General features: G+C 47.6%; 1 protein-coding gene across 1 annotated transcript; it reads right to left on the minus strand.

Moving 5' to 3' along the window:
• Positions 1-1,266: 1,266 nt before the first annotated feature.
• On the minus strand, positions 1,267-23,026 carry ZBTB8B (zinc finger and BTB domain containing 8B; the record flags this gene model as incomplete). Its single annotated transcript, XM_080802926.1, has 4 exons — positions 1,267-1,584; positions 4,803-4,981; positions 14,793-15,799; positions 22,965-23,026. 4 exons carry the CDS (start codon positions 23,024-23,026, stop codon positions 1,267-1,269), a joined length of 1,566 nt encoding a protein of 521 aa, XP_080659052.1.
• Positions 23,027-23,810: the final 784 nt, after the last annotated feature.

The raw sequence follows: 23,810 nt of genomic DNA on the forward strand, positions 1-23,810 counted from the left end.
GATACCTGCTCAGTGGGAAGCCTGCTTCTCCCTCTCCCACTCCCCCTGCTTGTGTTCCCTCTCTCGCTGTGTCTCTCTCTCTCTGTGTCAAATGAATAAGTAAAATCTTAAAAAAAAAAAAAAAAAAAGTCCATTTTGGATACTGTAACATAAGACAAAATTATGAAAGTGCCTTAAACATCCTTCATCCCTAATATTTCCTGTTCTTCAGCCTTTTAAAGATGGATAGCCTCTCATGTTAGAATAACCACATGGCTGCAAAGTGGGTGAAAAGCAGAATAGTTTTAAAAACCTGTTTTCTACCAACTTTCTCTTTCCCTCCAAAGGAGCTTTTAAAAGGTTAACAATTTGGAAATTTAACTTGTTTATATAGGCTTGCACTTCCCCTCCAATTAAAGTTGTAGTCATAATCAAAGCAGGAGACTGTGAGCAGTGGCTACATTTCCACATTACACAACAGCAGCTCTGGAAAATGGCTGGGGAAAGCAGGAGTATTTTGAATTTCACCCAAAGGACTTGTTTTTATGATCGCAAGACAGGTGATCTGTGTGTATAGGATTGTCAAATACCAAACCAGACAGGGAAACCAGGCTCACAGGCTCCCTTCCTAGGGGCTAACTTCAAGTTTAATTTAGCTGGGCAAGTCAGAGAATCCAGGGAACCTCTTCGTTCATTGCCATGTTTGTGTGCACATAAATACTTCCAGCCATTAAAATTGCAGCCTTACAGTTAGAAAGTACCTTTACAATCAGGTAGCCAAACAGCCCTGCCTGTCTTACGTCGTGAAACTTTCTCTTTAAGCCTTCACCAGAAAACTAAACTACGGGATCCATTAGGAGAGACATGGCAAAGAAAGACCCGACTCGAGCTATTCTCGCCCACCTTTAGAGAGAAAAAGACCGACAAGAAAGGCATGTAGACGAGTGAGACAATATGAAAACAAGCATGGAGATTTTCTTCTCTCTCTCCTAACCAGAGTTTGGGTGCACGATAGGAAGAATGGGGAACCTTGGGGCCAGCCTCGACTCACTCAGAATTAACTCAGCAAAGCCCTCCAAAACCAAGGGCATTCCACTAAGAAGTCATTAGTCCCTCAACTCACAAGGTCCAACCTTCGTATGTAATCTAATAAAAATGCATGTAGAGGAACAGTGAAGAAAAAAAAATGTTCCTCTCGGGGCTCCACAAAATTGGACAAATGGCAGCTTTCGAACGCAGAATGAGCAAGAACAAATTCTAAAACCTCTCCCCCACCAAAACTGACTGCTACGTAAGTGTCTCGCGATCGGACAAGTAGGACCGAATTCGCCGTCTGTCATCAGAATCCTCTCCGGCGGGGTCATTTTCCTCACCAGACTCCACATAGATGGGCCAGTCATTGTCTGTGTCACTCTTTTCTTGGCTTTCAGATGAAGCCTCCACCAGGCTAAGGTTGATGGGCATCAGATCGTCGTCCTCATCGTGTGTGTCGGTAACGCAGGTGCAGCTGTCACACAGCCCGAAGCGCCGCAGTCCCTGGGACAGGTGACTCGTGAAGGTTCTTCTGCAACCCTTGCAGATGATCGGACGGTTGGATCTGTGCACCTACAATCACACGCACACCCGGTAAGCACTCTCCGCCTCGCTCTCTCTGCCACAGTCTCCGCCTCACCCAGGCGCTTCTGCCCCAGGGCCCCTGGACTTGCGAGGACCCCGCCCACCTCCCCCTTTGCCAAGACTTGCCCTGCTAGGAATGCCTTGGAAGAAAGTCTTCTCTGATGCTCTGGGCCAGGTTAGGTCCCCAGATATATAGTCTCCCCTATCCTCCTTCCTTTGTTGACTTTTTTTTTTTTTTTTAGATTTCATTTATTTGTGTATTTAGAGAGAATGAGCAGGGGGAGGGGCAGAGGGAGAGGGAGAGAGAATCTCAAGCACACTCTGTACTGAGCACAGGGCCCCACGCGGGGCTCAGTCCCACAACCCTGAGATCATGACCTGATCCAAACCAAGAGCCGGTCACTTAACCAACTGAGCCACCCAGGTGCCCCCCTTTGTTGAATTTATAATAAATGGTTAGTAAATTCCCTAGACTATAAGCCCCAAGAAGGCAGAGACCATCCTCATTCATGTTCTCTGTCACATTTGTTACTATAACCCTATGCCTGGCATAGAAAGGGCATTCAGGGAACGGGTGTGGATTTTAGGTGTGGGTTTTATGTACCTGCAATTGTCTAGTTATTAGGGAGGCAGACTTGCTAGATGGCATCTTCTCCAAACGTGGCGGGCACTCCATCTTAGCTCTTCTTTGAGAAATGCACTCCTTGTCTATGAGAAGCACTTTGCAAGCTAGAAAAAAGAACCTGATCTCCTACCCCATGCAGTCCCTCCTTAGGGCAGCGGCCCCAAGGACCCCCTCCATATAGGCTGCGCTCTTCAGGAGCTCCAGCCTAGAGGGGGTCTGTGAACCAAAGCCTTTCCTGTGGAGAGTTCTGGATGCAGGATGCACACAAGAGGTAGAGACAGAGAGAAATGATGGAGGACAAAGGCCAATAACCCAACACCAACTCTCTGGAGCTGTTCTACATTCTGGCCAATGTTCCTGCCTTCCAGGGGGTCTCCTGGGCTTTCCACACTAAACCTCCAACCTTAGCCAACCTGAGCATGTCCATGACCTTTGCAACCTGACAAGGCCTTTGAATACCACCTCTTTGGGCTACAGTAGACTGGATCTTGTATAACAGGGAAAGATAGAGGGAATCAGGATTCCAACCAGTGGACTATCTTCAGGGCACCAGGAACATACTGCTGCCAAGACAGACTGGAGATATAATGTGTGTGTTGTGGGGAGACAATTAAAAACTTGACGCTGTGGGAAGAGCCCACTCTCAGATGGGTGTGCTGGAGCCAGCCCTGAGAGTGGAGATAGTCAGTAACCTTGGACTTATCTTAAATCTGGATTCTTTCCAAACTACAACTCACGTACCATAAAATCCACCTTTTAAAAGCATACAATTCAGTGGTTTTTAGTATATTCACAAGGTTGTGCAACTATCCCCACCATCTAATTCCAGAACATTTTCATCATCCCAGAAAGAAAGCAGGTGTGTATTTACTGCCACCCCCTCCCACCCGACATCCTCTTGGCCCCTGGTAACCACTGATATACTCTATATCCATGGGTCTGCCCATTTTATGTATCTCATATCAAGGAACTCATACAAGACATGGCCTTTTGTGACCAATTTCTTTCATGTAGAAATGTTTAATTAATATATTATTAATTATTAATAAATGCTTAAAGCCTTAATGCTTTTAAGGCTCATCCCTGTTGTAGCATGTGTCAGAACTCATTCCATGTCACAGCCAAATAAGGGTCCATTGTAGGGACAGACCACACTTTGTTTACTCACGCCTCAGTTGATGACACCTGGGTGGTTTCCACTTTTGGGCTACTAGAAATAATGCTGGTATGAACCTTTGTGTGCAGGTACATTTTTGTGCGAATGTACGTTTTCAGTTCTCTTGGGTATACACTTTGACATAGAATTGCTGGGACCTACGGTAATTTTATGCTAAACTCTCTGAAGAACCACCAAATTGTTTCCCACAGTGGCTGCGCCATTTTCCATTCCCACCAGCAGTGTATGAGCGTTCCAGTTCCTCCACATCCTTGCCAACATTTTATTACCTGCTTTTCAATGATAACAACAGTAGTGTGTTTGAAGTGGTAGCTCACTGTGGCTTTGACCTGCATTTTCCTAATGATTAGTGATGTTGAGCATCTTTTCATGTTCTTATTGGACATTTGTGTATCTTCTTTGGAGGAATGTCTATTCATATCTGTTATTTAATTTGGTTATTTGTCTCTTATTGTTGAACTGGAAGAGTTCTTTATATAGTGTGGTTACTAGATCCTTAGCAGATAAAGGATTCACTAGTATTTTCTCCCACTCTGTGGGTTCTCACATTCTTGATAGTGATCTCTGAAGTCCAAACCCTTTTTATGTTTGATCTTCCAAAGACTGATTGCCTTGCTCAAAGATGATCTTAAATACAACGCTTTCCTAAATGGCCCGACTGCCTTTTAGCTGGTGGGAATCAACCACTCACATGGGAGAAAGAAAACCAGGAGGCAGCCAGTGGGAGGAGAGGTCCCCTGCATCTGGAGTCCTCTTTGCTACCCACAGGTAGGCTTAGAAATGGTGGCACGTGCTTTCCCCACACCCAGGAACCACATTGGGTAGAATACTGAAGGTGTGCTTTTCTTGCCTTTGGCATCACAATGGTGAGAACAGACCACAGTCCCCTGTCCATGTCCACTGTTCTCTGCCTTATGACAACCATCCCTGACCAGGATCTAAACTTTCTTGAGTCTGGGTGCTGGGTGGCTCAGTCAGTTAAGCAGCTGCCTTTGGCTCAGGTCATGATCCCAGGGCTCCCACGGTTCTTGAATCGAGCCCCGCATCGGGCTCCCTGCTCAGTGAGGAGCCTGCTTCTCCCTCTCCCTCTGCAGCTCCCCCTGCCTATGTTCTCTCGTCCTCTCTCTCTCTCTCTAATAAATAACACCAAAAACAAAACAAAAAACAAACAAACAAAAAAAAACCTCTTTTTGAGTCTAAAAAAACTAGTTTCTTATATAAGTCTTAACCTTCTCTAAGCGCCACCAACCCAGCTTTAATTTAGTAGAAACACATGTTTAAAGTTCTCTGAAAATACTCCAGTGGACGGAGAAGTAACAGGCAGGCTGGTTTACCCTCACCTTAGGCAAATCCCAGGAGTCCTCCAACCACCACCACAAGAGATCTTCCAGCCCAGACACTTACGCTCAGGGCATGACTCCGCAGGTGCTCCTGTCGCGTGAACCTCTTGCCACAGGTCTCACAGGGGTAGGGCCGCTCACCTGTGTGCGAGCGGATATGCCGCTTAAGGATGCCTTTCTGTTTGGCGGTGTAAGGGCAGAAAGGACACTTGTGAAGCTTGATGGGGACCACCAGCACGTCACCTGGGGAACCAAATGGGTTGTAAGCATCAGTGACACTGCCCACCCTCCAACAGGTGATGGGGACCTGGGGAATTCCGCCAGCCCGGATCCAGACAGAGGACATCACCTTTACCACCAGCTCACAGCAAGACACTACAAAATCCAAGTCTTTGTCTGGCTGCCAGTCAGCCAGAGGGTAAAGCGGGATTCTGATACAAGGTTGCAAGGAATGACATATGGCTTTCAAACTTCTCTGTGGCTCATAGTTAGAGACACATTACAACCTCAGGAGTCACATGTCTTCAAGTGGATAACTGGAAAATTCCCAAAATAACCCTCATTCTGACAGTGTCTATAGTCTCTGTTTTCATTTGCAGGCAGTGCTGATGGAGACCCTGTTATGCACGGAGTTGCATCCCCCCAAATTCATACATTGAAGTCCTAACCTCCAGGGTGACTATATTTGGAGATAGGGAGGTAGCTAAGGTTCAATGAGGTCTTAAGGGTAGATCCCTAATCTGATAGGACCGGTGTCCTTATAATTTGAGGAAGAGACACCAGAGATCTCATTCTCTCTCTGTTCATGCACAGCGGCAAAGGCCATGTGAAGACCAGCAAGAAGGTAGTCGTTCGCAAGCCAGGAAGAAAACAACCCTATCGGCACCTTGATCTTGGACTCCCAGCCTCCAGAACTGTGAGAAAATAAATCTCTGTTGTTTAAGCCACTCAATCTGTGGAATTCTGCTGTGGCAGCCTGACCCGACCAACACTGACCTCCTGAATTGATTTCATGACCCTCAAAAGTTTGGAACCCTCCGTTATGATGAGTCAGACCCCTGGATCATGATGCATATATTCTAGGACGAGAGGGCCTAAGGCACGTGCAGATGTGTACTGTGTGTACTGTGATGCACACTTTCAACTGGAATTCGTATTAAGTCTATTGATCTGGGGGCACCTGGGTGGATCAGTTGTTAAGCAGCTGCCTTCAGCTCAGGTCATGCTCCCAGGGTCCTGGGACTGAGCCCCGCATTGGGCTCCCTGCTCAGCGGGAAGCCTACTTCTCCCTCTCCCACACCCTCCGCTTGTGTTCCCTCTCTCACTCTGTCAAATAAATAAATAAAATCTTAAAAAAAAAAAAAAAAGCCGAGTGCCTGGGTGGCTCAGTGGGTTAAAGCCTCTGCCTTCCACTCAGGTCATGATCCCAGGGTCCTGGGATTGAGCCCCACATCGGGCTCTCTATTCAGCGGGGATCCTGCTTCCCCTTCTCTCTCTCTGCCTGCCTCTCTGCCTACTTGTGATCTCTGTCAAAAAAATAAATAAATAAAATCTTAAAAAAAAAAAAAAGTCTATAGATCTGAAATCATCAAACATCCAGAGATTCACTTAAATCTTTTTTCAAATCTTTTTTTTTCCCCACCTTGCTTGTACAACCATTAAGGTGACAACACGATTATCCCCCCACATACAAAACTGTTCTTTCAAGTTTCCCGAGTACCCTTACTACAGTATTCCAAGACGTGTCCCCTCTATCCACAACCTTCAGGATTTAATAGACTTTGGTCATATCACATCCTACAGGAAGGCACTAGTGACTCAACATTTCCAGGCATTGAAATCTGGGTTCAAGTCCCCGCTCCTCCATTTACCAGCCATATGACTTTGGACATCTCCCTTAACTTCTCTGTGCCTCACTTTTCTCATCTGTAAAATAGGGATGATACTAGTTCCCACCTTAAAGGACTGTGAATGAAATGAAGTAATACCTAGAGCACAGCACCTAGCACATAGTAAGAGCTCAGAAATGTCAGCCATTTTTGTTACCATCATCCTCTCCTTGGTGTTTCTTTACTCATGAAGCAGTCCAGGCTCTGTGGTTTCTGTCAACACCGGAGTAACTCCTTTTCTCTGGGACCTTCTCAGGAGACCTACCTGGGCTTTGTCTCTTCGGAGGTGCTGCCAAAAGTATGGCAAGCAGAATCCCAAGTGAGAACCTAACGTCATTCCCAACACAACTCAACCCAAGGGTGGAGATTATTTTCTCTGGTCTTGAGTTCCCAGCCTGATAATGCCTAACATTCTGCATCATCTACAGTGACTCCAAAACCTGTTTTCTAGAATAAAGCAGCAGCTCTTGGCTCATCATTACTTACGTACGTTGGATTATTTAATTTCTCACTGAGTGCATTGGGTCTAAGATGCCAGTTTCCTGCTCACTCCTCCAGTGTTGTGGAATCTTCCTGCTATCTAATCCCACCAGCCTGGCATTACACTTTACTTTTCTTCTCAATTATCTACCAAAACATTATGTAAAATGGGTCCAGCTTTAGTCCCTGTAAAGACCAACTGTTAACTCTATCTCCATCAGAGAAGTAAGAATTACCACAACACCTTCCTTCCTCTCTCATGGTCTGATCTCACCAATACAACCGTTCATTTGAACGCCTATACATGCCAGATTCTGTGCTAACAAAGTCCATCTTTACCAAGACACCCATTTCTTCCCTCAAGATGTTGAGTCTGGCATGAAAGAGAGACATGTAAACAAATTCATGCAATATAATGTAACACGTGCAAAGTCCAAATGATGAAGAAGCATAGACAAGAAAGTAATGAATTCACTCTAGGAGTTCAGAGAAGATTTCACAGGAGAGGTGATCTTTGAGCAAGGTTTTAAAGGATGAATAGGAGTTCACCAGGAGTTCGGGACAGAGAAAGGTATCTCAGACAGAGGAATATACGTGCTCAGGCATAGAGCTAAGTGAGAAAACACAATATTAAGTAGAAGGGGGAGGGGAGGATGAGAAATGAGGCTGCAGAAGCAGCAAGAACCAGACTGTAAAGGTCATGGTCAATCATTTATTCAACAAATTTATACTGAGTATCTACTATGTGCCAGGCTGTGTTCTAGGCCCTGGGGATACAGCAATGAAAAGAAAGACAAGAATTATTACCCTCATGATTCTGACGTGTTCTGGAACTTGGATTGTATTCTGTAAGAAGCTAGAATTTTAAGGAGGGGAAGTACACAGTCAGATTTGAGTTGTTGTTTTTTTTTAAAAGCTTATGTTTATTTATTTGAGAGAGAGAGAGAAAGAGAGCAGGAGCAGGGGCAAAGGCAGAGGGAGAAGCAGACGCCTATTGAGCAAGGAGCCCAATGTAGGGCTCGATCCCAGAACTCCAGGATCATGACCTGAGCTGAAGGCAGACGCTTAACCAACTGGGGCACCCAAGTGCCCCTAGATTTTAATTTTAAAAGATCCCTCAGAAGACAATGCAGTAGAAGGAACTTATTAAAATTTTTTCAAATATTTATTTATTTGTTTGAGAGAGAGAGAGGGTACGGGAGAGGAGGGGCCGAGGGAGAGAAACAGAGAGTCTCAAGCAGACTCTGCAGGGAGGGCTGTTGTGGGGCTCAGTCTTACGAACCTGAGGTCACGACCTGAGCCAAAACCAAGAGTGGGACTCTTAACCGACTGCATCACCCAGGAACTTTGTAGGAAAAGGACTGGGGAGAGGAAAGATTCAAGGCAGGAAGAACAGCTGGGAGAGGACGAGAAATGTCGTGAACTAAAGCACTGACCTCAGAGGCAGAGAGGAGGAGACACACACGTGAAGTAAAATGAACAGCGCTCCGTGACCACCTGCGGGAGGGCAGAGAAGGGAAAGAAAAGATCAAAAGGACACAGATCCTGGGTCAGCTGACCTGGTGGATGATGGTGGAATAAACTGAGGTAGGGAACACAGGAGGAAAAGCAGACACTAGAGGAATGAGGGGTTCAGTCTGGGGCAGGCCCAGAGCATCCCTGGGGGGCATATCTGGGTTAGACAGATACATCTGGAGTTTAGGCGCAGAAGGGAAGAATACAGTTTTGAGAATCTTCAGCCAATTGGAGTGGTTGCTTTATTAAGGCCTGGGCCTCCCCGGAACACCCAGCTTCCCTACCCCATCACCCTGACTCCCCTGAGTCGGAGGTGAGTAGGAGCTGCCTTGTGATTCAGTGTCATCTCCAGACCACTATCCCTCCCTCCATCCTTGCAAACCTTAAGATCTTTCAAAGCTCACACCAGCAAACGAGAGTGCGGCTCCCTCTCCTTATCACCATCATCCCAGAGCCCCAAGGTCATCTCCTCATTCTGGGGAGATTTGATCACCTTGCCTTCAAATACAAATCCTGGCGTAATTCTTGGTGTGAATACCGAAAATGACCCTTCCAGCACCCTGGCCTCTCTGTTCCTAGACCTCCTTTCCTCCAAAGATCTTGTCTTCCGCCCCACCTCAGCTACCCGTTCCTAGACCAAGAGCTCTCAACTCCGTGTGCATATTAGAATCACCTGGGAGGGGCGCCTGGGTGGCTCAGTGGATTAAAGCCTCTGCCTTCGGCTCAGGTCATGATCCCAGGGTCCTGGGATTGAGCACCGAATCGGGCTCTCTACTCAGCAGGGAGCCTGCTTCCCCCTCTCTCTCTGCCTGCCTCTCTGCCTACTTGTGATCTCTGTCTGTCAAATAAATAAAATCTTAAAAAAAAAAAATCACCTGGGAAACTTAAAAAAAAAGCCAAAAAACAAACTGATGCCCAATCTCTACCCAACCATCATATTTTTAAAGCCCTCCGCCTAGTGTGTAGCTGAGAGGGAGAATCATGGCCCCCTACCCAGATATTTCCAATAGCTGCATTTGCTCCACAGGCCACATATCAAGCACCCCACTTTCCAATCCCTATTTCATAGGTTTCCAGCTTACCCCCTAAGTGCCCCTTCTCAGTTGGGACCAAGCCAATAGACTCTGCCACCATTTTACCGTCCTTCCCCTCCTCAGGGCCTTATGCCTCTCCTTCCCCAGTACAGTGCCCACAGTCCATCACTAAAATCACTCCTTCATATCCACCCTTAACTGCCTGGGTCCTCTCTCTCCTTCTGTCTGTATTTACCTGGTTAAACTAAATTCTGGTTAAATACAAGTCTATGCCCATTCCATACCTGAAACAAGGCAAGTTAACATCATCGGTGAAATATACACAACTGTGTGTTCTGGTCTCGCTTTGAATCCATCTAACCGTCACCCTCTGAGCGCCAATATCAGAGCCCTTGGTTCTGCCCAAGCACCCTAAATATTCCCCTGGCTCACTCTCTCCCACTCTCCTCGAGGACTATTCCACACCCTCCCTCTGCTCAGGTCTCCGCCCCCTCACTGTCCCCTCCTCCCTTTCAGCCAGCCCTTGCTGCTGCTACTGCTTCTGCTGCTTCTTCTTTTTAAGATTTAATGTATTCATTTGAGACACAGAGAGAAAGAGAGAAAGCACTATCAGAGGGGAGATACAGAAGAAGAGGAAGAAGCAGACTCCCCACTGAGCAGGGAGCCTGACGTGGGGCTTGATCCCAAGACCCTGAGATCATTACCTGAGCTGAAGACAGACACTTAACCACCCAGGCGCCCCCACCTTTGCTTCTAACTGATGAGAAGCAATCAGTAGAGAACCTCTACATGTTCCCAGCCACCCCCAAGCCTTCCCCTCCACCCCCGAACACATAAAGTCTGCTTCCACTCCTGTTCCTATGAATCAACTGTCCTTCTTCCTGACCATCCTCACTACTGGACAGGGACCCTGCTGGCCTGCAGTCTATCAAATGTCCCTCTCTCCCACCATCAGTTATCTTCCTTTCCTGGATCATTCCCATCACTAAACAAACAGGCTTTTAGAACCTCCACCTTCATTAAAAACCTTGACCTCACATGCCCCTTCAGCTGCTGATACACTTCTCTGTCCCCTTCCCAGCAAAACCGCTTGAAAGAAGCATCAATACGCACTGTCTTCACCTCTATTTCCCCAGCTCTATTTCAAGCCCTTTGGTCTCTTGCCCCCCACTTCATCGACACTACTCTGGTCAAGCCCGCCAGTGAACTCCCCAGTGATCAGTTCTCTCTCTGTCTCCATGCAGACCTGGACATAGCTGATGTCTCCTTTCTCCTGAAACACTTTCTCCTCCTGGCACACCCATCACTCTCGATCCTCCTCCTACCTCCCTGCCTGCCCCCTCCCCATCTCCTTGACTGGGCCCTATTTTTCTGACCTCTACATGTTGGGGTACCCCAGGGCACAGTACATAAATCTCTTACCTTCTCCTTCTACACCCATAAGTTCATGGAATCTATGTTTCAAATTCCATGGACCCATTAATGACTCCCAAATGTATAGCTCAGCTGTGATTCCCCCCGCCCCTGAAACCCCAAGCAGACGGGATGCAACTGCTTAGTGAACACCTCCACTTGGAGATCCAAGAGGCATCACAAACTTAACATGTTTAAATCAACTGCTCGAGCTACAGACCTGAGGACCACCCTTAACTTCTCTTTTTCTCATACCACTCATACAAGCCATTAGGAAATCTGGTCTGTTCGACCTTGAGAGGTAGTACAGTCCTATCCAAGAAGACCACTTCGGAGATTATGACATACACTACCCACAGTGATCCTTTCACGATATGGCACTTCAAGTCACTCTCAGCTGAGACCCTCTAGTGGGGTCCCTTCTCAGAGGAAAACCCAGAGGTCTTCTCCTGGACTTTAGGAGCCCACCTGGTCTGACCTCAGCCCCTGGCACTCTCTGCCTTGCCCACTCCACTCCAACCCCAGCAGCACCTGCTGTTCTTCTAGTTCACTTGCCAACTGTGACCTGCTCCTGGGCTTTGCACCTTGCTCTTCCCTCGCCCAGAATGTTCTTCTCTCTGATTCGCCTTGCACTTTGCTCTCCTCCTCCCTTGCAGTTTCTACTCAAAGGCAACTTGTTAGAAAGGCTTTCCTTGTCAACACTAAATAAGATAGCATCTCTTGGGCACCTGGGTGGCTCACTGGGTGAAGCCTCTGCCTTTGGCTCAGGTCATGATCTCAGGGTCCTGGGATCGACCCCTGCATCAGGCTCTCTGCTCAGCAGGGAGCCTGCTTCCCCCCCCCCCCGCCTGCCTCTCTGCCTACTGGTGATCTGTCAACTAAATAAATAAAATCTTTTTAAAAAATTAAAAAAATAAAAATAAAAACCAATCTGATTAAAAAATAGGCAAAGGACTTGAGTAGACACTATTCCAAAGAGTACATTCGGAATGGCCATCAGACATAGGAAAAGATGCTTAACATCACTTATCATCAGGAAAATACAAATCAACACCACAGTGAGCTACCATCTTACACCTGTCAGAATGACTAGAATCAAAAAGAATTAACAAGTGTTGGCAAGCATGTGAAGAAAAAGGAACCCTTGTGCACTGCTGGTGGGAATGCAAAGTGGTACAGCCACTGCGGAAAACAGTATGTAGGTCTCTCCAATCCCACTATGGGGAATTTACCCAAAGAACACAAAAATACTAACTTAAAAAGATATACGGGCCCCTATGTTTATTGCAGCATGATTTACAATAGCTAAGATATGGAAGCAGCCTGTGTCTATTGATAGATGGATGGATAAAGAAATTGTGATTTTAGAAAGTATGTGTGTGCGCGCGCGCACACACACACACACACACACACGGTGGAATATTCCTCAGACATAAAAAAGGATGAGATCTTGTCATTTGCAACAACGTGGTTGGACCTAGAGGTATGGATACAGAACGGTCGCGATACCCGCCTGACTGTCTCCCTGCCCTCAACTCCCATTTCCACACCATCTGGTGCTGAGGCCAAATTAATCTCCCCCAAGCACAGGACCCGCACACCCCCAAGCTCAGTAACTACCAAAAAATCCCCCTGCGCCTACAGACAAAACCTCACCTCTTAGCATTTAAGGTTTTCCATAATCGGACCCAATAATCAATCCAATCAATTTCTCTCCTCTCCTTAGCCTCAGATGCCACTTTCATAATGCCTCCCTGATCTCCCAGGCAGAAGCCAGTTCTCCTGCTTTTGGACTACCGTGAAAGTCACACCTCCATCCTCCTTCCAGCCCTAGTGTCTTTCTATCACGTGATGCCAATGACACACATCTTAACCCCTCAAAGACACCACCAGCACTTTGAGGGCTGAATCCATGTCTGACTTACCTTTGTATCTTTACCATGAAGGTCCTTAAATATCTGAGCAAATAAATGAATGACCGAACACATCAGTCCTACTCTGTGCCTTGACATTTGGAATACATTTGCCCAAACAGATAGAGCCCAAGGTGGAGCCATGGAATGGGATCAAAACTTGGCAGACAACAGCATGGCCAGGGGCCAGGGTGGCTGCCTTGACCACAGCACCTTCTAGTTGGAAACCTGACTTTACAGACTCATCGACTGGACTTAAATGACAAGGGCGTAGGGCTGCGTTATTCTTTTTTGATGTTTGTGCTTATAGGCAGAGGGGCTGAAAGATAAAATCATGGCACTGAAATCCTCTATTCATTTGTGCTGTCTGCACGGTTTGTCTGAATGAAATGAAGCCAGCCCAGGTTTCTCGCTTTAGCTCTGCCACTTACCAGCTTTGCATTCTTAGGAAATTCCCCCAAACCCTCATGGGTCTCAGTTTCTCCACTCTTCTGCCAAACTTATGAGGGTCTAATGGATGTGAAAGGATGGTCACTGTCTGTGAAGTGCTATTCTGCATGGAAATGAGATGTCAAGCTGTTCCTACAGCATGTTCATGAAAACAGCCACTACCTTCTAAATGCTGGTTAAGTCAGTGTCCCTGAGGCTCGGAAACAGTATTTTCGAGTTTTCAAGCCTAGTTTTAATCAGACATACAGAGTGTTCTTGCTTTAAAAAATGAAATTAAACATCTCAAGATAGCCAATTAGTAACGAATAAAAGTGGCTGATCTCCTTTATCTAAAATGCTTTCACTGTTCAGTATTGAAGAGTGAATTTAAATTGGGATTCATTAATTTCTTGGCTTGAGGTTCTGGAAGCTATAGGGTACTTTCATCAGTAAGGTGGCAGCCAAGTCTATTTCAATCTTCTACAAGACATTTTGCAACACAATTACCCCGCCTGTTAAGAGGAGTTAGTCACGTCAACTCATCTCTCAGAGTTGTTCAGGGAAACAACCAAGTTCTCTTAAAACACAAAAGCCTACCAAAGGAAAATATTTGATATAAAAGCTAGTTTAAGGTTGATGATTTAATTAAAACACACATGTCTTTGGAGTTATCAACATTAATTAGTAAAAGATTGTTAGTAAGTATTAATATATTGATTATTATTAATTATAATTATAATATAAATATATTAATAACAGGTTATTACTATTAATTATTTTTTAAAGCCTACCAAAGGATATAAGAAACTTACTCACATAAAGCCAAATACCAATGCATTTTAGATATTCTCAGGTAGACAGCACCACTGACCATGACACACTAAGTGCCTGTCGACGGTGTGCCAGGCACCACAGCTGACACAGAAATATCGGTCTCTTACCTGTCTGGAACATGTGATCATACATGAGAAAAAATGCTGAGAACCTTCTCATTTGGTCCTCAACCCTGTGAGAAAGGCAAGGCAGGGATGATTACCTCCTAAACAAAACAGCTCCAAAGAGATTGGCTGATTTGACCCAAGTCCCCTTGCTGACATAGTAGAAGACTGTAGGTTCTTTCCATGTCTTCAAAGTGCCCTCAGCATGCTTACACTCTCGTTGTAGAGGTAAAATACTACCACGGAGGAAGAGCCAATGCTCTGCATACAGCAGGTGCTCAATGAATACCTCTTGGTGGGGGTAGGGATAATGTGGCAGTAATCATGGTGGTGGAGATGACGGTGACAATGACAATGACAATGACCATGATGCTAGGAGCTGATGAGGCCCAGGTGTGCATGCTGAAGGACCAGCAGAGATGCTGAATGTTCATGGAGCTCACCTGAGTCCTCCCCATACCAGTCTGTGTGGACATCCATCATGGAACTCACGGCTCCTCCTGCACCATCCGGTCTTCCCTCCAAACTCCGAGAAAATGGATGGTCTGGCTCATCTTTGCTGGGGACCACACTGTTGCGCAGGAGTGCCTCCAGGAATTGCTTCACGTGGTAGTTACCGTAAGCCAAGTCCACGGCCTGGCCACCAGGCAGAGCTTCGTCCATGTGGGCCAGGCCGAGCGGGGCGGCATAGGGAGGCAGCTGCTCGCCACCCTCCACCTCCACCTCCACCTCATCGGCGTCAAACTCCACCTTGGGCTCTATCTGTTTGGGCAGAATACAGAGGTCACGGTCAGCGGAGCCACTGCCCTGGTTGTCCTTCACCACCAGTCCCAGCCGGTGGCCGCCTCTGCAGTCACTGCAAGGGGACTCTCTCGGACAGCCCACGCTCTCCTCTCCCGCGGCTGCGGAGGAGTCCAAGCTCTTGGCATCGCAGGAGGTCCCTTCCCTGCCTGAACTGGGGCTTCCACCATCACCCTGATGAGCCCCCGCGACTGCCGCCGTCGCCGCCGCCACTGCCGCCGCCGCCTCCTTCTCCATCTTCCGGCAGATATCGAGGGATGACCTGATGTACGTCTTGCAGAAGTTCACCACGTCGTTCATCTGCAGGTAGCTGGCAGCCGACATCACTTCGATCACGTTCTCCCCGCACAGATCCAGCTTGCCAGAGTACAGGAAGTCTAAGATCGTGGAGAAAGCATCGGAGGTGACGATGTCCAGGGACGCCGTGCTGGGCCGCCCGCTGTCCTGGATGTAGTGAATGAGCAGGGCTCGGAAGTAGCCGCTGTTGGCGAACAGAATGTTCCTGTGGGCCTTGAAGATCCGCCCTTCCACGATGATGCTGCAGTCACAGAAAAAGTCCCGCTTGCGCTGTTCATTCAGCTCCCCCAACAGCTTCGCGTAATAGGACTGCATCTCCATTGCTCTACCAGCTCTGGCGTGGCCTGTATCTCTGCCAAGATTTTTTTTTTTCCAGTTAATTCACCGATCTCAACCTTACGAATAAGATGTTCAGCTTTAATTTTTTTTCCCTCGTTCTTCCCCCAATAGTGTCTTTATGATACCGGCTCTTTGGGGATCTAACAAAAATCTAGAGGTGGTCCCACGGGGGTGAATTTATGAAAAACAACAAAAATAACCAGGATGAACTGCACATTTTACATGGAATCTCTCAGTGAATTTTTATGTATGATAAAAGACCCACGCTGTCCCCATTTTTCTGATAAGGAAATCGGAGACTTACAGAAGGTAGGAGATGACCCAGCTGGAGCAGAGCCAAGACTCAAAACCAGGTCAGTTATCCCCTGGAGTTCCTGCTCTTATGTCTACACTCTACTTTCTTCAAGACTCAAAATATAGATAATTCCCAAATTATCTATTCCCAAACTTACAGCTCAATCCCGGCACAGAACTAGGAGACTATACTCGCCTGTCTCAGCACACCCCTATTATCATCCCTTCAAGGAAGCATGGTAGATTCTTGGGCTAGCCAGCATGCAGTCACCATTCTTAAGGTTTTAGTGCCCTGTCTGGCTTTGAGAGATCCACCCCTCCCCCATTCTTGGCCAAGGTGATTTGCATCAAGCCGGTTCCATCCCCGCCCCCCCCCCCCCAGGCTCTAGATAGAACAGAGGCTAACACAATCAAGGTATCTCACCTTCTTTTTTTTTTTTTAAGATTTTTTTTATTTATTTGACAGACAGAGATCACAAGTAGGCAGAGAGGCAGGCAGAGAAAGAGAGAGAGAGAGAGGAGGAAGCAGGCTCCCTGCTAAGCAGAGAGCAGGATGCAGATGCGGGGCTTGATCCCAGGACCCTGGGATCATGACCTGAGCCAAAAGCAGAGGCTTTAACCCACTGAGCCACCCAGGCGCCCCAAGGTATCCCACCTTCTGAGCACAGGGATTAGCTCAGAGATGGCCATGTGGCTTGGTCAGAGCAATAAAAAGCAATGCATGTTTACTGGGGGTTCCGTCTCTTCTGAGATGCTGCCACCCCACCAGGGAACCAGCCCGACAAAGAAGACAGTCCAGCTCAGGCAGGAGGAACAGGGACACCATCTGAGCCCCAACTCATGCTGTGCCAGAAGTCAATTAAGTCTCTTTTTGCCTTAGCTGGTCTGAGTTGGGTTTTCTATCTCTTGCAAATGAGAGACTCCCAACTGATGGACTCCACTGCCATTGGTTCACTCCCTCAAATTTTAAAATGTCCTGTCCCTTGTCTGTCAGTGGATTCCAAGCCTTTGAAGGTATGAGCCACGTCTTAGCTCATTTGCTTTGCCCCACAGAACCTGGCAGAATGCTCTGGACAAAGGAGGTTGTCTAAGTACAAAGGAAGACTCCCTTCTTTTTTAAAAAAATTTTATTTATTTATTTATTTGTCAGAGAGAGAGAGAGAGCACAAGCAGGGGGAGCAGCAGGCAGAGCAGGCAGAGGGAGAAGCAGGCTTCCTGCCGAGCAAAAAGCCTGATGTGGGACTCGATCCCAGGACCCTGGGATCATGACCTGAGCCGAAGGCAGATGCTTAACCAACTGAGACACCCAGGCATCCCGGAAGACTCCCTGCTTAACTGCTGAGTAGAACAGGTATAAATCAAGTTTAAAACCCTTCTGCTGGTGAGAAAGACAGACAGTGACGTTCTTCACTGAGCTCTCGCCTCCATCACTTCCCATCACACAAACCACAGAGCCATCCCGCCACAGCACTGTAGCTGGTCTTAAGGTTAATGTGCTTCAAGTTAACACAACTCCTTGCTTACCGATCTAAGGCCCTTGATCTATAACCAAACTCATTTGCTTTCTTTGAGATTTGCAGACCACTGGCCTTGGAAAATGAAGAACCAGAGAACTCTCCCAGGCCACAGAGGCTAGCACGTCTGTTTGAAGCTGCCTCGGCTTTCTGATTAGCCCGGCAATCTTTTAACAAAATGTTTTTCTTTTTTAAGGTCACTCAGATGACTCTACTGACCTCCCTTTGCGCATCTGTAAACCTTGCCCTCCTTTGCAGAAAGATCAGAGTACTCTTGCACAACCCCGGGGTAGCCAGGAGCCAGACCTTCTTGCACAACCTCTGTGTACTGAGATAATTCTGTAGCTAGCATCATGGAGTTTCACACTATCAAGAAATGTCAAAGACCACTGAACTCCCTTAACTGATTAAACCCCTTTAAAAATCTCTAGGCCAGGGCACCTGGGTGGCTCAGTCGTTAAGTGTCTGCCTTCGAACTGGGTCATGACCTCAGGGTCCTGGGTTCAAGCCCCCCCCCCCCTTCTCCCTCTCCCACTCCCCCTGCTGGTATTTCCTCTCTCACTGTGTCTCTCTCTCTCTCTGTCAAAGAAATAATTTTTTAAAAAGATTTTATTTCTTTGACAGAGAGAGATCACAAGTAGGCAGAGCAGCAGGCAGAGATAGAGGGGAAAGCAGGCCCCCCACTGAGCAAAGAGCCCAACGCAGGGCTTGATCCCAGGACCCCGAGATCATGACCTGAGCCAAAGGCAGAGGCTTAATCCACTGAGCCACCCAGGCACCCCAATAAAATCTTAAAAAAAAAAAAAATCTCTAGGCCAGGCAGAAAACTCAGAGTTGGCTTTTGGACAAGAGCCCACCTTCTCCCCAGGTGGTCAGGCTCCTCTCTTGAGTAGTGGCCTTTTGAGCAACAAGCAGCCGAACTTGGCCATGAACTTGGCCATCAACTATTCCTTTTCCGTACTGACGCATGGAGCACAGAGGAGTATCTACAACCGAGTACATCATCTCCCTCTACTAGAATCACAAAGGCCTAGTTGGAGCTGCCAACCACAACCAACTCCTTAGCACTCTTCCTTTCTACAATGCAACAAAACCATACCTCACCCAGCCAGAAATCAGGCACTCCCTCCCCACAAAAAGGGCCCTTCCACTGGGAAAAGAGACTCCCCAAGGTCTGTGTACTAATTGCACAGACAGACTAATTGCACAGACCAGACCCCCAACAACCTTAAGTGGCTATTCACACCTACTTTCTATGTATTTATAGCAAGTGATGCATTAAGTTTAGAAACTAGACAACCCAATAGGGAGAGAAGTGGAGGAGTGTCTCTAAGCAAGTAAACTGACAAAAGTGAGAACTGACAGCGAGGAAAAGGTAAAAAAGTTACTTAAAAAATAGAACCAGGAATTTTTTTCAAAATATCAGCCTGAGGCCATGTAGCTAAGCATATTAAATGCTCCTACATATTCAAAATGGCCTAAGGACAGCACTAAATTGTAGCCTGGGGCTATCATTGATGGGCCTAGGTCATCAAGATGATTCTTATCTGTTTATATTCATTTTAAAGTCAAGGAAGTTATGTCATAATTTCTGGAATTTTTTTCTTATCCAAAGTAGTTAAAATTAACATTTGGTTCAGAAAGGAAGAAAACCGCCAGATAGCTGCACAATTCTACTATTCCCAAAAATATCAACCCTGAAAGTTGTCACAGGACTAAGGTTTCACTGTCATTCCCACCTCTTCTGACTGCTCCAACCAAGCCTTCCCCGCAGTTCCTGCCATTGCCTTTGGCTATCAAAATATGAAGGGGAAAACAAGGGAAAAACAGAGTCCTGGGATCAGTCCTGGAATTGGTCCTGGCATAGAGCCCAGCCACACTCCCTGCTAAATGGGAACTCAGCTTCTCCCTCTCCCTCTGCTCTTCCCTACTCCATTTATACTCTCCCTCCCAAATAAATGAACAAAGTGTTTTAAAAAAAGAAAAGAAAAGAAAAAGAACCAAAAGAAAGCCTATCAGACTGGTAAAAATCACATTTTTCAATGTGCTACTATCCACTGTTGATGCAGATGTAATTTGGAACACCATTTCAGAGAGGAATTTGGCAATATTTATTAAAACTTAGGGGCACCTCGGTGGCTCTGTCATTAAGTTTCTGCCTTTGGCTCAGGTCATGATCCCAGGGTCCTGAGAGGGAGCCCCGCATCAGGCTCTCTGCTCGGCAGGAAGCCAGCTTCTCCCTCTCCCACTCCCCTTGCTTGTGTTCCCCGCTCTCTCTGTCTCTGTCAAATAAACAAATAAAATCTTAAAAAAAAAAAAAAACTTAAAATGCACACTTCTTTTGGGGAACCTGGGTGGCTCAGTGGGTTAAGCATCTGACTCTTGATTTTGGCCCAGGGCATGATCTCAGGGTTGTGAGATCAAGCCCTGAGTCAAGCCCCTAGTTAGGTCCAGTGTGGAGCCTGCTTAAGATTCTCTCTCTTTCCTTCTCCCTCTGCTCCTGCCCCCCACCCTCCTGCCCGGCTCATGTGTGTGTTTTCTCTCTCTCAAAATTTAAAAAAAAAAAAAAGTTAAATATAAAATGTAAAATTTTTAAAAACACACACACTTCTTTTGTCTTAGAAATTTCAATGTAAAAATCTACCCTTTTGGATGTGTTGCCAAAAAACACCAAATTACAAGTTCAGAGATGTCCATTCACCAGGTTTTTGTACTAGCGCAAAAGTAAAAATGATCTGAAATGTCCACCAGTAGGGGACAAGTTAAATCAATGAGGTACAATCACACAAGCGAATACTATGCAACCATGTTTTTAATGAGCTAGAATTGTGTGTGTTCATTATGGAAAGGTCACCAAGATATATTAAGAGAAAAAGGCAAGGGGCGCCTGGGTGGCTCAGTCCGTTAAGCCACTGCCTTTGACTCAGGTCATGATCCCAGGGTCCTGGAATCGAGTCCCGCATTGGGCTCCTTGCTCAGTGGGGAGCCTGCTTCTCTCTCTGCCTCTGCCTCCCTGTGCTCTCTCTCTCTCTGACAAATAAATAAATAAAATCTTTTTTTAAAAAGAGAGAGAGAAAGGCAAGATGCAAAACAAAATGTACTTATATGATCCTGTCCACATATGCGTGATTCTTCCTCCATAAGGTTATACAAGCACAAGCTCACAGCAGATACGCCTGAAAAGAACGATTAAGAGTAAGAGGTATGTGGAGGGACCTTCGTTTTTTGTTTTCAACCTCTCTATACTGTTAGGGTGTTTTACTATGTGTATGTACTTCTTTCATTTTCTCTTTTTAAACAAAGGGGAGAAAGCAGGAGGGGCAGAGGAATAAGAAGTTGGCAAACCAGGGAGATAAACCAGTGTAGGTACAACACCTCTTAGCCTGAAGAATGGTTTTATCTCCAGGGCACTTCCATCTTTCACTGGAAGATGCTCTTTTCCAGCAGTGGTACCCAAACCCATCTCCTTTGGCTTTCTTGCTCCAAATAATGTAGTTTCTACTGGGTCACATAAATACTCCCTAACTTTGCAAAAAAGTCTGTCCCCAACCCTATACTTGGCATATACGGTGGGAATCATTATTCATATCACTTGCCTTCAGTGTCCTACATCCCTGAGACACACTGAGGATCACTACTTCTCCTTGGAAAGAAGCTCTCTGCGTGTACTGCTCTCCAGAAGTACATTTATCCACACTCTGGCAGGGACCCCTCCCTACCCCCCAGCCCTCTCGCTGTTTCAATTTAATTCAACAGTGACTTGCTCCATACAATGTCTGACACAAGGAAGATGCCAGGATTAGAAAAATGAACCAGTGCACGTCCTCCAGGAGAGAGCAGATGCCAACACTTACTTCTGCCTGTAACACACTCTCACATTCCCCAGGGAATCCTACCCAGATCCCACCACTACCTTCATTCAGGTATCAAAACCAGACTTGAATTTCACCCACTAACTCTGACAAGAATCCTTCAGTCTCAGCAACCTGAGAATAGTGAATATCTGCTCATTAAAAAAAAAAAAAAAGGTGGGGGTACGCATCTGGGTGGCTCAGTGGTTAAGCGCTGGACTGTTGGTTTCGGGCTCAGGTCATGATTTCAGGGTCGTGAGATCAATGAAGCCCCTGGTTTGGCACCGCTCAGTGCTTAGCATAGAGCCAGCTTGAGATCCTTACCCCTCCAACTTCCTCCCCTTCTGCTCCTCCTCACTGCTCACACACACACTCTCTCTCCCTCTCTCTAAAATAAATAAATAAGGGACACCTGGGTGGCTCAGTTGGTTGAGTTGTCTGCCTTCAGCTCCAGTCCTGATCTCGGGGTCCTGGGATCGAGCCCTGCATGGGGCTCCCTACTCACTGGGGAGTCTGCTTCTCCCTCTCCCTCTGCCCCTCCCCACCTCTCTCTGTCTCAAATAAATAAATAAGTAAATAAAATCTTTAAGTAAATAAATAAAATCTTAAAAAGAAAACAGGAAACTGCTCATCGATTGCTAGCATTTACTGAATACCACTCCTCATGAAGCACTGTAAGAAGTACTTTACAAACATTAAGTTTTATCTCACAATAACCTAATATAATCGTTGTACCCTCTTTTTCAGGGGAAGAAATTGAGGGTCAGATTTATAGCTAACACGCCAAAGCTGGGATTGGAACCAAAATTAGTTTCATTCCAGAGCTGACATGCTAACCACTATGCCAACCTGACTCCCCAGAAGGGTTGGGGAAGTCACTCCTCTCCCAACGCATGGAGTGGAACGACACAGGAGAAGAAGTTTCCATTTCCACCGGAAAAATTTCGGGGTCAACTGCATCTTCGGTTCACCTGCTAAACTGTTCCCAAGACAAGGGGATTCCCCCCGCCCCCTTCCAGAGCCAGACGACCCTGCAGAGATCACGGGAACCAGTTACTGGACCTGTCTTTGGCTCCTGAGGGTGGGGAAGGGGGGCCTTGCCATTCCCGTGTCTGCAGACAAAGTGACCATCGCTGCGGTGAGCACTGCCCCAGCCTGGCCAAGTCCTCATCCTCCGCCCCCCCTCCCGCCCCGTCCCCCGCACCATCACCATGGGCGGGCACCAGGACCACACAGCTGGACGACGCGCCGGGGAGAGCCCAATGCCAGCGAATGGGGGACAGCTGCCGCCGCGCCACGCCACCCCTCCCCACGCGGGAGGGGAGGGAGGGTCGGTCATCCAGCTCAGGTTCACGCGGTGGGAGTCTCGGGAGTAGCCAGGGCCGAGAGGTCCAAAGGAGGCCGACCGAGAGGGGAGTTCCCTGCCCGCTCCCCCCACCCAAGGCCGACCTCTCGCGGCGCCCCGAATCCTCCCCAAACCAAGGAAAGCTGCAGCGCGAACCCGCTACTCGGCTCTCACCTTTCAGCAGGATCCAGCCGCGCGGCTGCCAAGCTCCGCGAACCGACACGCCCCCCTTTCATTCACCTGTCGCCCCCACCGTGAGAGGCGAGGCAGCTGACCAATCACAGGGGCTCCTGGGCTTAGGAAGGCGGGCCCTGCGGCCAGCAGGTTAATCAACGGCGCCAGCGCCCCCTCCGGAGGCTGCGCTCTGACCGCGCCCGCGCTCGCGCGGTGACGGGAGTTGTGGTCTCAGCGTTCCCTTCTTCTGCGAAGACAGAGTGGACAAAACTACAAGTACCGAGATACCGGGAAACGGCGCTTGCCGAAGGCTGGAGCTCCGCGGGGTCTTCTGAGTCCCGTTGAGGGACCTGCGAAGTACGGCGTCTTTGTCCGGAGAGCCGAGAGCGCGTCGTGCCGGTTCCAGCGGCCTGGAGAGCAGGACCTCTGACCTGGCACACATTCCACTTGCCGGCGCTCGGCGAACATTCTGGAAATGAGGGAAACGGTTTCATCCACTCAACCCCGCAACACTCTGTTCCCTTGAAAGGCTTCCAGGTTCACGGATACACGTGAAACGCTTAGAGGGCGGTGTGCCGCGGGCTCAGTACCGACACCGCGGGCTGTGGGACAGCTGCGAACAAGACCCCCCAGCTTGCCGCCCTGGGATCCGAGTTCTCTCAGGGGGTGCATCCGTTGGCCGGGGCTGCGGCATCAAAGTACTACAAACGGGGGGCGCCTGGGTGGCTCAGTGGGTTAAAGCCTCTGCCTTCGGCTCAGGTCATGATCTCAGGGTGCTGGGATCGAGCCCCGCATCAGGCTCTCTGCTCCGCAGGGAGCCTGCTTCCTCCTCTCTCTGCCTGCCTC

This window comes from Martes martes (genome assembly GCF_963455335.1).
Source record: "Martes martes genome assembly, chromosome: 4".
Taxonomy (NCBI): domain Eukaryota; kingdom Metazoa; phylum Chordata; class Mammalia; order Carnivora; family Mustelidae; genus Martes; species Martes martes.